The sequence below is a fragment of the Jaculus jaculus genome, chromosome 8 (genome assembly GCF_020740685.1).
Source record: "Jaculus jaculus isolate mJacJac1 chromosome 8, mJacJac1.mat.Y.cur, whole genome shotgun sequence".
Lineage (NCBI taxonomy): Eukaryota > Metazoa > Chordata > Mammalia > Rodentia > Dipodidae > Jaculus > Jaculus jaculus.
The window spans coordinates 55,671,221-55,686,727 of NC_059109.1; the positions used below are offsets into that span (position 1 = coordinate 55,671,221).

The following is a 15,507-nucleotide window of genomic DNA, read 5'->3' on the forward strand; positions in this document are numbered from 1 at the left end:
AGGCTGACCTGGAATTCACTATGTAGTCTCAGGGTGGCCTCAAACTCATGGCGATCCTCCTACCTCTGCCTCCCGAGTGCCGGGATTAAAAGTGTGTGCCACTATCTCTGGCTCAAGGTTATCTTTGTAAACTGAACACAGTTGGTTTTCATAGTAAGGAGTCCTATATTCAAGTCGAACTTCGCTCATAACATATTAAGTGACCTTGGGCAAAGAAGAATCCTTCTGGAGCTGTTTTTTCATTTACAGAATGAGAAAGTTAGCTGGGCATGATGGCTCTCGACTGTACTTGGGAGGCTAAGGTGGGAAGATTACCATGAGTTCAAGGCTAGCCAGGGCTACAAAGTAATTTCCAAGTCAGCCTGGAGTAGAGTGAACCCCTGCTCTTAAATGGACAAGAAAAACCATAATAAATAACTAAATAAGAGAAAGTTTAATTAGATGGTCTCTGAGTTCCTTTCAGTTTTAAAATTAAGCATAACTTCTATACTTTCTATTCTTGGAAAATGGAAAAGTCCTTGAAGGAAGGGGATGTTGGATGAAGAGTTGGGTGCCAACTGAATGCTCAGAAATAAGCCTCTGGTCTCAATCAAAGGTTTTTTTGTTTTGTTTTGTTTTGGTTTTGGTTTTTCGAGATAGGGTCTCACTCTAGCCCAGGCTGACCTGGAATTCACTATGGAGTCTCAGGGTGGCCTGGAACTCACGGTGATCTTCCTACCTCTGCCTCCCAAGTGCTGGGATTAAAGGCATGCGCCACCACGCCCGGCTGTTTTGTTTTGTCTTTAAGCCAACAAGGAACTAGATTTCTGGGATTCTCAACTTCTATATCCAGGGTAAAGGGCACTTAAATAAATTTAGGGGGACCTAGGGGATTTTCCATATTATTTTAGAGTTGAGAGCACCCAGAGAGCACAGCCTTTCTTAGCGCTTTGAGTACTCTAATGTGACTAACACTGTTTGTAATGGCCTCTTGTCGCTGCCATGTAGATCTTCAGAAGAAGCCCTACTTTGCTTGCCTGGTTTGGCTATGGACAGTAGTGAATGTTCTCCATGGTTATCTGGAGTAGCCACGTTGTGGTGGCACTGAATGGCTATGTGTGTTTCTTAATGTTGTCCTGTGAAGTGTTGTGTGTTTCTGTGTGCAGCTTTGCGTGGCTACTAATAGACTCCCGGCCTTGCAGGCTCACAGTGCACAGGGCTGTTCAGCACTACGGTGCTGGGTGGCTCCTCCAGTGCTCCGAATCTTCAGGACTACGCCCGCAGCCATGGCAAAAAGCTCCCACCTGCCAGTCTGAAGCACCGAGATGGTATGTGGGTGGGTTTGGGGGGACAGCTCTTTTTTTTTTTTTAAACTTGTCTCCCAGAAAGCATACAGCTCCAAAGCTATTCATGCTTAGGATAGTTCTGAGTGACCTTGTAAGTTTTCTTCATCAATAACAGATAGGAGAAGGAACCTGGACCCCTTCCACCCCTCCATTTACGTTCCCTCTCACCATACAAATACTACTATTTATGCTTATCCCCTCATAATCTCCCACATACAGCCTTGCTGCATCAATTTGTACTCTTTCCTGGATTCTGGCCTATAGGGGTAAGGACCAAGAGCATGACCTATGGTCAGGAGGAATGCAGTGGACTCTTGATTAAATTCCTGGAAAAATCGCAATTAGAGATGCAGAAGTTGCTTGGCTAAGGTAGAAAAGATGATATGGAAAAGATGGGGGGTGGGGTGGAAAGTTTCTGTGCGGATTTTATTTCCTAAAGACCAGGAAGAGATTATGGTGGTGATATTAGTGTTATTGTGTGGGGCTGTATTGTGGAAGAGATGACACTGATTACTAAGAGATTACATCAAAGGAAATAAGTGAAATGTCTTCAGAAATTCAAGGGGTGGGGATGAGACCATGACATACAGCCAATTAAAAAAAGAATTGGCCGGGCATGGTGGCGCGTGCCTTTAATCCCAGCACTCGGGAGGCAGAGGTAGGAGGTTCTCATGAGTTTGAGGCCACCCTGAGACTACATAGTGAATTCCAGGTCACCCTGGGCTAGAGTAAGACCCTACCTCAAAAAAAAAAAAAAATACACTGTGGGCAAATTCCAGAACAGAGGGTGGGCACAGGGGTGGGTATAATCCCCATGATGTCTTTTCTCCCCAGAGCTCTTGTTTGTCCCGGCCGTAAAACGATTTTCTGTGTCGTTTGCAAAGCATCCGACTAACGGTACGTTTGCTTCTGACTCAGCATCATTCCTCCTCATCATGTCACTTCCAGACACTTAACCTCTGAGTTCTGACACTGACTTTGCCTCTTCCTCCACTGTGTTGACACCTGCTTTCTCTGAATGAGCCCCTCACTAAATGTCCCTTTCCCTTGTGTCAACCGTAGCCTTGGCTGTAGCCTGGCTGACATGTCCATGTGGCAACCCAGGGTCTGACTTCATCATCACGACCATCACCATTATATTATCACTTTTGTCAGCATCACCACCAAGATCTCAGTTATAACCCTCCTTTCCTATCACATGACTGCCATGCAGTGTGCAGACACGACAGGTTCCCCTTCTTAGAAAGAGAGTAGAACTGCCTAGACTGGGCTCGTTCTTCTCTCCCTCCCACCTCAGTTGATGTAATTTTTAACTTCCTGTGTTATTCTCCAGCTCTTTTGATGGGGTGGATGAAAAGAACTTACAAAAGAAGCTTGTTCCTCTTTTGGAGCAAAGTTGAAGTTCCCAGCTCCCAAGCCTACTTACAAGGGCTTTGGCTTCGAATAGCTCCATATGTCTCTCTCCATGTTCCTGTGTCCTACCATTTTGTGTACTGTGTACAGCTCTTATGTTTCTGACATCTGCTTTATGTTACTACTAACCTAGTGCCTGGGCTTAGAAAACAAGAGCCCAGATTGCTCTGGGATAAAAGAGGTAAAGAAAGAAGTAGGAGGAGAAAGGATGAAAGTACTGAACCTTGAGGTTTTCTTTTCCTCTCTCCCTCTTTTTTTTTTTTGGTAGAAGGGTTGGTGTTTGGGATTGAACTCAGGGCCATGTGTATGCTAACCACATGCTGTGCCTCTGAGCTGGACCCGCAGCCTCTGCATCTTGAAGTTAAATAGTTTCCACAAGGCCTTAGCCTACCTGTGGCAAAATGATCTCAGAGAAGCTAGAAGTAAAGGGTTGAGTTTTCTGCTGGGAATTTTTGGGGAAAGCACTGTATTTTAAGAATGTTGCACTGGTCTGGGTACATCACTCCCTGAAGGGTATGGTCTCCTTTCGGGATAAACCCCACAAGGAACAAAAGCTCACTCCTTATTGAGCTTTTCATTCTTTGTATCCTTACTTTTCTCTGCGGTGTATCTGTCCTCAAAGCAAACCCAGTTTTGTTCGATGTGGCTTTCTTCTGTGTAAGAACTAAGACTCTCAGAGGGAGGTAAAACTACCCAGGCTTCCTGGCTATAAAATCTTCCTCTGCTGACCTCCTGCTGCCTGACCTGTGGCAAGGGCTAGATTCTAGCCCAGTCAGCTCTCAGCTATCCTCTAGGCACTGCTGAAATCTCTCCCTAGTTCCACCAGCCTTATTTTTCAGTTTATTCCCACACTTAGGCTCTCACTTGTGCTTGTGGCAGAAGCCCTCATTCAAAATGGCATATCTGTGCCTACCTCATATAGCTTCAAGCCTTTCTAGCCTGCACATGTCACAGTCACCCCCAATAGAACCCGGTGTACCAACCCCAAGACTGAGACTTGGACTTAGGGTCCATAATGTAGGCCAGAAGGTTAGACCCCTCAACCTAGAGCTAAATCACATATCTCCTAGTTTCTTTCTTAGGTGCCATAAAAAAAGGTCCAGGCTCATAAAACAGATCCTCATACATGTATCTCCAGTTCTTGAAACCTTGGTTGTCTTACCAGTGGAAGAATTAATTTTACCACTTATGGAGGGGAGGAAGAAAGAGCTGGACAATTCAGGTATAGTGCAGAAGAACAGATTGAAGATCTCCAACTCCTTGTACACCTCCACAGGGCTGTTCTGACCTCCCTTATTTTTCTTGTGCTTGAACTTGGTGGTTAATATACTTGTGAAGCCAGAATCTGGGATCTATCTACCTGCTGCAAAATTAGAAATTTGGAGCTATTGTGTTTCTTGATAAAGAGGATTCCCTGATTTCATTTAAGACGTCATGGCCAAGGTCTTGCTTGACTGATTCACTATTACAGAGGGTGGATGCTCTGTGTACAGTTGCTTATGGTAGATGGCTCATGGCAGTATGCCAGCTTATTGTTCTGTCATCACTATCTCCTTGCATAATATCTGGCTTTGAAATAGCAGCTGACAAGAGCTAGATCTGGTTTTGGAAAGGGGGCAAGGCAGTGCTATCTCTGTGCTGTGATGGAAGAGCAGTCCTCAGTCATCCCTGGCTCTGTTCCTGAGGAGCTGTCACGTCTGTGATTATAACCAGCAAAAACATGTGGTTTATTATGTCACCACATATTGAACTCACCAAACCAAATTCATACAGCGGAAAAGAAGTGTGGCATACCCTCATCTGGAATGTCAGATGTACACAGTGGATTTGTCAAGACCATTATGTTCTAGTGATCCCCCATAACTCTGTGACCATTGTATAGTCAATACTCACCTAGATAGTACTGAGTTTTCTCCTGACATGCAAACCAAGGTCTCTGGAAACTAGATTCTCATGGGACCACCATGTGGAACCAGTTCTGCTCTTTGGGTCATCCTCTCCTGCCTTGATCCTACTTTCTCTGTATCAGCAACCTGCACTCAAGTTGTTACACATCCTCACATCCCTTTTCTCCAAGATCTTCCACTGTTCTTCTTCTTACCCCTCCTACCCCCATGCATACTTTTCACTGCCTTCAACTTTTACAGCTGAGTCTCATGGACCCACAAAGTTCATGAAACAGCTAAAACAATGAGGGACTCAAAATCAAAGCTTGTCTACTCCCCAGTTGAACAAAGCACAGTTAGATTCATCAGTAGTGGAAAAAAAAGATAAAATGATTTAAATATTGGCCCCAGTAATGGAAGCACTGCCCTCCTCTGTCCTGAGATTTATGAATACTTTAAAAGGTTTATTTGAAGAGTAAGGTAAAGGATTATTAGTCAATACTGGCATTTTCAAGAATAGATTCTGAAGCTAGGAGTGGTAGCACATACCTGTAATCCCAGTACTTGGGAGACTGAGATAGGATCACTATGAACCTCAGGCCAGCCTGGGTTAGAGTGAGACCCTACCTTAAAAAAAGAAAAAAAAAAAAACAACAAAAAACAGTGCCAGGTGTGGTGGTGCACACCTTTAATCCCAGCACTGGGGAGGCAGAGGTAGGAGGATCGCCATGAGTTCAAGGCCTCCCTGAGTGAATTCCAGGTCAGCCTGGGCTAGAGTGAGACCCTACCTTGAAAAACCAAAAACAAAACAAACAACAACAACAAAAAAACATATTTTGTTTTTTAAAACATATATATGTATGCATTGTTTCAAACGAGTCCTATACCTGGTTTCCTGCCAGTCTTTTGTGCCAGCTGCCTGGCATTGGTGCTGTCTTTGGCTATCTTACAATCTGTTTTAGAGGGCCTACCCTTTGCCTTCGGGAGCCTTTTTAGCTTTGGACTTAGCTTGAAATCTGATATTATTCTTAACCCTCTTCTCTGAGTGATTTTGAATCTTTTCATCTCTGTCCAGTCTTATAATCCATTTGCCTGAGAAGTGAGCCCTAAAGTTTATCTAAAAACTTCAGAAGCTGTGGAGCTGTGGTCAAGACTGTTGGCCTTAGAACTATCAACTGACCCTATCCAGAATGATATACTGACTGAATTTTGCTCAAGGAGGGGAGGGCCTTGCATGATGTGATCTAATTAGTCCCTTCTTTGAGTCTCACTGTGTGATACCAACACTCTTCTTACCTGTCAGGGATGCCCAGTAGCTTTGACCATCTCTGCTTCTTTCTTAGCTCACCTTGGATCTGAGTGGTCCTCACCGCCCAGTAATGCTTGTGTCAGTCAGTGCCCCCCTCATTGTCTCTCCCTCTTCTCTTTCTTTATCTTTGTGCTTCCTACTGTGGTTCCCCTGCCCCCTCCAGAGCTGCTGGATGACCAGCACCCTGTGGTCCGGTTGCTGCGCAGTTTTTCCTCTGACTGCCCAAGGGGCCGGCTAGTCTCCTTGGATGCCACGCTGGCGCACCACCTGCACCAGTGCTCCTACCACCTGCGCCTCTTCCGGAACTGGCTGCGCTCAGGCCAGGATGACCCCGAGTGCCTCTACGGTACCCCCTGCCACAGGCTGGCTGCTACCACTGCCCTGGCTGGGACTGATTGCTTTGCTTATTGCACTTCTGGCAGGAGAGCTTATCTAGTCCTTTCTCCTGTCTGCCCTAAGGCTACGTGACTTGCATTTAGTTGCTTGGATGGGCTTGGGACCAGGCTGCTTGGAAGCTCTAGCATTGGCTGTTCATCTCCTTTCTAGTCTCCTTTCTCACTGCACCTTGATGTTGTTACCCATTCCCCAATTCTGTTCAGTATAAGATAATAATCTCTTGCCCCAGAATCCTTTTTTAAAAACTCTTCTTATCTCTCTAATCTTACACTACTACCATCTTCAAATCCAAATATTTTTCTAACCACTCTGAAGAGCTAGAGACTCCTGTCCTCCTACCAGTAGATTTCAGGGGTATTGAGGCACACAGAACCAGAGGTTAGAAGATGGTCCAGGTATAGTTGTTTTGAGTTAGGGGTTTCAGTCACTGGTGAACAGGACACAGTTATTGCTGCCCTGCCTGCTGTTAGTTCCCCTAAGGAATATAGAAGAAGCATTAGAAAAATTGGAGGCTGAGGGCTGGAGAGATGGCTTAGCGGTTAAGCGCTTGCCTGTGAAGCCTAAGGGTACTGGTTCGAGGCTCAATTCCCACGTAAGCCAGATGCACAAGGTGGTGCATGCTGCTGGAATTCATTTGCAGTGGCTGGAGGCCCTGGTGCGCCCATTCTCTCTCTGCCTCTTTCTGTCTCTGTCTGTCACTCTCAAATAAATAAGTAAAAACAAATAAACAAAAAAAAAACTTTTAAAAAATTGGAGGCTGAGAAAGTGATTAGAGTGCATATTTATTAATCCTCTAATGGGAGGATTTTTTTTTTCCCTTAGTAGTAGTCCCTGAGAGTAGGCTTATATATTGTAGTTTACCTTTGACCCTAACCAGACTGGTAGACTTGTATTATTGGGTTTTCAATGGAAAAGTCAGTATTTATTCTTTTTATAGGAGAGGAAGTTTCACATTTACTGATGGAGTAGAAAAAGTCCAGCGAGTGTGGGGATGTACAGTAGAGCTGAGGGGAAGAGCTTTGATGTGATGGAAATGACCAAGAAAGAACTGCCATGCCCCACCCCGTCCATGCATGTGGTTTTCCTTGGCTGAGCTTCATGTGTATTGCATGCCCTCCAGTTTGCATCCTAGTATTCTAGCCTTTCTACCCACATCCTGAATTTGCACGAACTCCTCCTAAGATCCCATGCCTTCTTCCTAATCTGTTTTTTATTCATGATACCTGAAATCTGCTGTCCCTCCCCAGTCCCATGACTCTGCCTCACATTAGATGTACAGTTCCATCCCCTTACCTCCTGATCCCTGTTTGTCCCCCAGAAAGTATAAGATCAACGTTAGTTCTGACCTCACTGCAATTCTGTTGACTTTTCCTTGGGACATTACAGACTCCATAGATAGAATGAGAGGTTATTCAATTCACATGGAGGCTTTAACAGGTTGACTTCTTAGGAAATTTGGAGATGAGATAAATAGATTTCCTTAGGGACTCTAAAGAGTTCCCTCTCTGGGAAATCTTGAATCTACCACATTCCAAAAGCCAGACTGTCCTGATGGTTCTCAGGGACTCTCCATCCTTCCTTGGCCAGTCAGAGTATATCTAGCAGGATAACATTGACTTTGCTCACCTCTTTTCCAACAGGATTTGAAGGGTGCTCCATGGTACCTACCATCTACCCCCTGGAAACTCTGCATAATGCCCTTTCTTTGCGTCAAGTGAGTGAATTCTTGACCAGAGTCTGCCAGCGCCACACTGATACCCATGCACAGGCATCTGCAGGTACACAAAGTACTATTTTGTACCTTTACCTCTACTTTTATACCCACAATTCTCATAGAACATGAGGAATAGGGACTAAACATGAAGGCTTGGGAAGCTAAGCTTTCAACTCAGCTGAAGAACAAGAAGTTGCTAATAGCGTGTATCTCCATTATCAAAATGTTGGGGGCTTTCCTTTGATAGAGTTGGTGCTCCCCTGTTTCCTTGTGCAGTCTGTTATGATCCCAATCAACACTGAGAATTTGTCTCCACTGAGTTCATAGGTGCCACTAGTAGAGCATTTAAAAAAAATTAATTTGAAAGCCGGGCGCAGTGGCGTACACCTTTAATGCCTAGCACTCAGGAGGCAGAGGTAGGAGAATTGCTGTGTGTTCGAGGCCACCCTGAGACTCCATAGTGAATTCCAGGCCAGTCTGGGCTAGAGCAAGATCCTACTTCGAAAAACCAAAAAATTAATTAATTAATTAATTAAATTAATTTGAGAGAGAGAGAAAGAGAATGGGTGTTCCAGGACCTTTAGCCACTGCAAATGAACTCCAGATGCTTGCGCCACCATGTGCATCTGGCTAACATGGATTCTGGATAATCAAACCTGGGTCCCTTAGGCTTTGCAGGCAAGCTTCTTAACCATTAAGCTATCTCTCCAGCCTGAGCATTTCTTTATAACAAAGTAGTTAACTTGTAGTATACTGAAGAACCATTATTCCTTAATGCTTTTGAACCAAAGTTGTCATTATTCCTAGTTAGTTGTCAACCACATAATTGGTGTTGATTGGAAACTTTCTGAAATAGGGAAGAACTATTTGATTGTCTTTTTTCCATTTAACTTAAGCATGAGGGTACAAATAAAATAATAGTTTGAGAAAAAAAGATAAGCACTCCACAAAGACATAAAAGTAGACTTAAGCCAGGTTGTGGCACATGCCTTTAATCTTAGCACTTGGGTAACAGAGGAAGGAAGATCACTGTTAAGTTTGAGGACAGCCTGAGACTACATAGTGAATTCCAGGTTAGCCTGGGCTAGAGAGAGAGAGACCTTACCTCTAAAAAAAAAAAAAAAAGAAAGAAAGAAAGAAAAGAAAAGAGAAAAAAAAATAGACTTAAGCTGGGAATGGTAGTACATGCCTTTAATCCCAGCACTCAGGAGGCAGAGGTAGGAGTATCAAATTGAATGAATTGAACCCAGGCTTTTCAAACAAGTACATTTAACTGCTGAGCCATATTTCTAGGCCAACTCTAGTATTATTATTATTTTTTTTATGTAAAGCTAGTATTTTTAAATAAGTAATGGAGTGCTAAGTAGTCACTTGACAGAAATTAAAATTGAATCCACATGTGATACATGATAAACTCCATATTGGATATCTAAATGTAAAAATTGGTAGTAGGTAGCTCCAAGGGGTTGCTACTACACAGGAACAACAAAAAAGAGAAACTCAAGTCAGGGGCTGGAGAGATGGCTCAGCAGTTAAATGCATTTGCTTGTTTGCCAAGCCTGAAAGCCCAACAACCTGGGATTCTATTCCTCAGTACCCACATAAAACCAGAAGCAAAGTGGCTCATTTGTTGGGCATTTGTTGGCAGTGGTAGGAGACCCTGGTGTGCCCATACTCTATTTCTGTATGCCTCTTTCTCTCTGTCTCTCCCTCAAATAAGTAAAATAAGATAAAAAATATTAATAACAGTATTGTAAAGATAGCAGTTAAGGCACTTGCCTTCAAAGCCAAAGGACCCAGGTTTGATTTCCCAGAACCCACATAAGCCAGATGCACAAGGTGGTGCATACATCTGGAATTTGTTTGCAGTGGCTTAAGGCCCTAATGTACCCATTCTCTGTCTCTCTGCCTCCCCCTTCCTTCCTTCCTTCCTTCCTCTCTCTCACATAAATAAAATAAAATAAAATATTAATAACAGAGTAGGAGGATTTCTGTGAGTGCAAGGCCAGCCTGAGACTACATAGTGAATTCCAGGTCAACTTGGGCTAGAGTGAGACCCTACCTCAAAAAAATCAAAAAACTGCCAGGCATGGTGAGTTCTCCCCAATACTTACAGAAGAATCAACCCCAGCCCTTCTTGTGATCTTTGACAAAACATAGAAGAGGGGGAAATACTTTCTCATTCATTCTGTAAAGCCAGCATTACCCTGCCATCATAAGCCAAAGATACGGGGCTGGAGAGATGCCTCAGCAGTTAAGGTGCTTGCCTGTGAAGCGTAACGACCCAGGTTCAATTCTCCAGGTCCCAATAAGCTGAGGTGGCACATGCATCTGGAATTTGTTTGTCATGGCTAGAGGGTTTGGTGTGCCCAATCTCTCTCTCTCTCTCTTCCTCTTCTTCTCTCTGTCTCAAACAAATAAATAAACAAAGAGACAAGAAAACCACAGACTAATATCCTTTATGAGTACAGACACAAAAATTCTCAACAAGATGCCTACAAAGCAAATCCAGCAGGACACAGAGTTGTACACCATAGTTAAACGAGAGCTATCTCAGGAGTGCAGTTACACCAACACTGGGTGGCTGGGGGGACATTTTGGAAATAAATGGGAAATTTGAATATGGACTGGATATTGGATGATATTTGAGAATTATTAATTTTTTCAGCTTATCAATGATTTGAGTCTATATAGAAACAATTCTTTATATTTTTCAAGATACAATTTGAAATATTCAGAGTTTAGGGCTGGAGAGATGGCTCAGTGGTTAAAGGCACTTGCTTGCAAAGCCTAAAGGCCGGGGTTCAATTTTCCAGTACCCATGTTAAGCCAGATACACAAAGCAGTATATCTCTCTGGAGTTCGTTTGCAGTGACACTAGGCCAGGCATGCCCATTCTCATTCGCCTGCATATTCATCCTCTTTCTCTCTCACTCTCTTTCTTTCTCTACTTGTGCAACTGGCTGGGCTGCTGTGGATCCTGGGGAATCAAACCTGGGTCCTTTGGTTTTGCAGGCAAGTACTAAGCCATCTCTCTAGCCCAATAAATAAATTTTTATTTATTTGTTTGAGGGAGAGAGGGAAAGGCAGAGAGAGAATGAGAATGAATGGGTGTGCCAGGGCCTCTAGCCACTGCAAATGAACTCCAGACACATACACCACCCTGTGCATCTGGCTTACCTGAAGAATCCAACTGAGCTCCTTTGGCTTTGCAGGCAAGTGCCTTAACCACTAAGCCATCTCTCCAGTACCCCCAATTTTTTTTTGAATCATTGCATTAGCTGAACATGGTAGTGCATGCCTTTAATCCCAGCACTTGGGAAACAGAGGTAGGAGGATCCCCGAGTTCGAGGTCACCCTGAGACTATGTAGTGAATTCCAAGTCATCCTCAACTAGAGCAAGACCCTACATTGGGAAAATAAAGCAACAGCAAAAAAGTTGATTGTGGCTGGTAATGGTGGCATACACCTTTTATTCCAGCACTCAGGAAGCAGAGATAGGAGGATTGCCATGAGTTCGAGGCCACCCTGAGTGAATTCCAGGTCAGCCTGGGCTAGAGTGAGACCCTACCTCAAAAACAAACAAGCAAAAAGTATATTTGGTATCAGGTATCATGTTTTCTCTTATACAGAATGTCGACTGTGTGTACATGACATGAAAGCAAAAGGAATATTATTTAGGGACAGTGGCAGGAGGGAGGAAGGGGAAGGTAATAGGGAGTTAATATTATCAAAGCACTACAAGACATATGTATTAAAATGTCATAATTAAACCCATTATTTTATGCACTGCAAATAATAGAATATAGTTGAAAGTTTCAAAAGTTTAAAAAATGAAAATGGTTTGGGTCAAGGGGTCTCTAGTATATACTTCTCAGCCAGGGGAAGGGTAAAGTGGCTTTGATTTATATATATATATTTATTTATTTATATATTTTTTGAGAACCTATGACTTAGAATCTTTCTCATGTGCCCTTTTTTCTTGCCCCTTTCCCTCTCTCCCCTCTCCCTACACAGTCCTTTATGACTCTCTGCACAGCAGCCAGGCCTCAGACAGCCCGTTTTCCCCACCCCGTACTCTTCATTCCCCACCCCTGCAACTTCAGCAGCGCTCCGAGAAGCCCCCTTGGTGTAAGTAAACTTTTCTTTTTAATTGCCTAGACCAAAATTAAGAGGGTTAAAGGGATTGGTGGATGAGACCTATCCAATCAATACAGGTTAAAAGTATGTGAGTTAGAAAACCAGGAATGTCTGGGCACAATGCTTCACTCCAGAAGTAGACGGAGGCTGGGTGTGGTGGCACTCACCTTTAATCCCTCCACTGAGGAGGCAGATGTATGAGAATCCTTGTGAGTTTGAGGCCATGCTGAGACTACATAGTGAATTGCAGGTTAGTCTGGGCTACAGTGAAATCCTACTTCGAAAAAAAAATATATATATATTACCAGGCTGGAGAGATGGTTTAGCAGTTAAGGTGTTTGCCTGAGAAGCCTAAGGACCCAGATTTGATTTCTCAGAACCCACATAAGCCTGATACACATGATGGCCCATGCATCCGGAGTTCATTTGCAGTGGCTAGAGGCCCTAGCACACCTATTCTCTCTCTCACATAAATAAATGAAATTTAAAACTTATTGCCTTATTCTGCCTCTAGGAAAATGACTGAAATCAAACAGGCTTTTTGTTATTTTCCTTGGATATGCTAAAGCAAAGATTCATTATCTCAGCATTGGGGTTAACATTTGTAGAATTTTCCTGCCTTTTGATCCTTTGTATGAGGAAAAAACTTAACCCCCTGACACCAAGAATATGCCCTTGAATTTCAGAGTGCCCTACATTCACATTGCCTTTTATATTGCTCCTGTCATGTTAATATTAACTCTTACCTCTCTCCTCCTTCTGCCTCTCTGACCTCTTTGATTTGCCTGAATGAACAGCAGCTGGATATCAAGACCACAGATATAATTGGGGAAAGTTCATCTTTTCTTTTCCTGTCTTCTTTTTCAGTGTTCATTGGCAAATATTTTCACTGGGATCTGTGTGCACTGGAAAAAAAACTTCCATGTCTTTTTTGTTAAATAGTTCTCTTTTTATTTGTTTGTTTTGTTTTTTATTTTTTAAGGAAGGGTCTCACTATCCCATCCGTTGGCTCATTTGGCCTGGCTGGCCAAATTTAAGGCTTGCAGAGTTCGCTGTTGAGTATCTGCACTGGTGATTTCTCTCTCTTTCTCCCATTGAACTACATGCAGAATGGCTTCTTCCAGCTTTCTGTCAGCTGGTCTACATGGAGGAGGTTATCAGCTCAGTTCTAACAGGATTTCTCAGTGGCCTTGCAGCCCAAGTATGTGGGGTCTTCAGCAGTAGGGTCTTACCATCTATTCCTGGTGGGAAACCAAGGGCCTCAGCAATGGCCTATAATGTTTTGGGGGCATCAGGGTCCTCCCTGGCCAACAACTCACTGGAAGGTATCCCATCCCTGGCACTGAAAATTTTCTAGTAACAATCTGTAGCTCCTGAGTGTTCCATTGTCCAAAAAAGTAGGTTTCCATATGATTTATTTCTATTCTCTTAGATTTTGATAGGCCCTCCCTCCACCTTTCTTTACTCAGTCTCTTCCCCTGACCTCACTTAGGCCTTTTCACCCCCATTAATCTATTCTTCTACTTACATATATACAATACCATCCTTTTAAATACCCCCTCCCTTCCTTTCTCTTCCCTTTATATCTCTTTTCTAGCTTACTGGCCTCTGCTACTGAATTTTCTTCCTACTCACACAGAAGTCCAATCATCTGTAGTTAAGATCTACATATGAGAGAGAACATGCGACATTAGGCTTTCTGGGCCTGGGTTACCTCACTTAGTATAATTCTTTCCAGATCCATCCATTTTCCTGAAAATTTCATAATTTCATTTTTCTTTATCACTGAGTAGAACTCCATTGTATAAATGTGCCACATCTTCATTATCCACTCATCAGTTGAGGGACATCTAGGCTGGTTCCATTTCCCAGCTGTTGTAAATACAACGACAATAAACATGGTTGAGCAAGCATCTCTAAGGTAGTGAGATGAGTCCTTAGGATATATGCCTAGGAGTGGTATAGCTGGGTCATATGGTAGCTCTATTCTTAGCTGTCTCAGGAACCTCCACACTGATTTCCACAATGGCTGGACCAGATTGCATTCCCACCAACAGTGTAGAAGGGTTCCTCATTTTCCACATCCTTGCCAGCATTTATGGTCATTGTTTTCATGATGGCAGCCATTCTGACAGGAGTGAGGTAGAATCTCAACATAGTTTTAATTTGAATTTCCTTGATGGCTAGAAGCTGTTCTATTCATTTAGAAAAAGACCAAAGCATTAGAAAACTTTTGTTTCATGACTTGAATTCATGAAATTCTTAGAAACCCAAAGTAATCTGCCCCACTGTGACTTTATCTGGCTTACTATTCAAAGTAGAACTTAACACACTCTGATTTTTTAACTGATTTATCTGTGGTCAAAGTCCATCATATCACAAAGGTACCTACAAACAAGAAGAAGAAAAGGGGGGAGAGAGCTTTTTCAGTCTACAGAACCAAAAACAAGCTCACTGAAAATTCTGGAGGAAGGCAATGTAAATAAAAATCACTTGTCATAATCGAGTCACTTGAAAAGAATTAATTAGCTGAAGAGAAGTGTATAATATCTTAGTGTAGAAGGTGGAGCTGTGCATGCAACAAAGTCACTGCATGAGGAGGCAGCATGTAACCCCGGGGAAAGGAGAGAACTTCCATGCAGTTGTTGAATTCCATCTGGTCCAGAAAGCAAGCTAAAGAGTACTGGAACATCCTTGAGAGATATCACGAGCCATTTGCATTGATGGCTAAAAAGAGACATTCACCCACCTCAAAATATGAATAACCTGGAGGGATATTTCTCAAATTATTTTTATCCCCTAAAGAATTGCTATATATTATTCAGTCAAAGAAAAAGTTGTCTTGTGAGGTTCAAACTGCAAAGAGAAATAGTAAAATACCAGGCATCAAAAAGAGCTGCCTCTGCTGGAGCAACACCTGGAGAAAAGGTGGCATTTCCTCTCCAAGGGGCTAGTAGGGGCAGACTTCCTGTTGCCAGCCTCTATGCAGCCAGCTTGTTACACAGGTAGAGAAGCATTTCTCATTGAAAGGTGATTTTCTATAGCTGTATACATGAAAGTAAGGGCAGAGTTACATTGAATATTGCCATCCTGCTTATACACACTTACTCAAGTAACAATAAAAGCATATTGGGTTCTCCTTTGGAGCTGTGGTCTCTATGACACCATGGAGAGTCAATGGGTTGTACCCTTTCCATATGTCTGAAGTACACAACCCTTGACCTTTGAAAACACTGGATCCTATAACAATAGGTTTTTGTTTTTGTCTTTCGAGGTAGGGTTTAACTCTAGTCCAGGCTGATCTGGAATTCACTATGTAGTCTC

General features: G+C 43.0%; 1 protein-coding gene across 13 annotated transcripts in view; it reads left to right on the top strand.

The window, feature by feature from the left end:
* Ppip5k1 (diphosphoinositol pentakisphosphate kinase 1) overlaps nt 1-15,507 on the top strand; it is an 86,513-nt gene that overhangs the window by 60,325 nt on the left and 10,681 nt on the right. For 6 of the 13 annotated variants that reach the window (XM_045156548.1, XM_045156551.1, XM_045156546.1 and 3 more), the window contains 4 exons: nt 1,182-1,307; nt 2,160-2,222; nt 7,970-8,107; nt 12,061-12,174. In XM_045156548.1, the coding sequence (XP_045012483.1) occupies nt 1,182-1,307; nt 2,160-2,222; nt 7,970-8,107; nt 12,061-12,174 (441 nt within the window). The remainder of the gene's footprint in view (nt 1-1,181; nt 1,308-2,159; nt 2,223-7,969; nt 8,108-12,060; nt 12,175-15,507) is intronic. The other 7 variants (XM_045156550.1, XM_045156553.1, XM_045156549.1 and 4 more) reach the window with 2 other exon arrangements.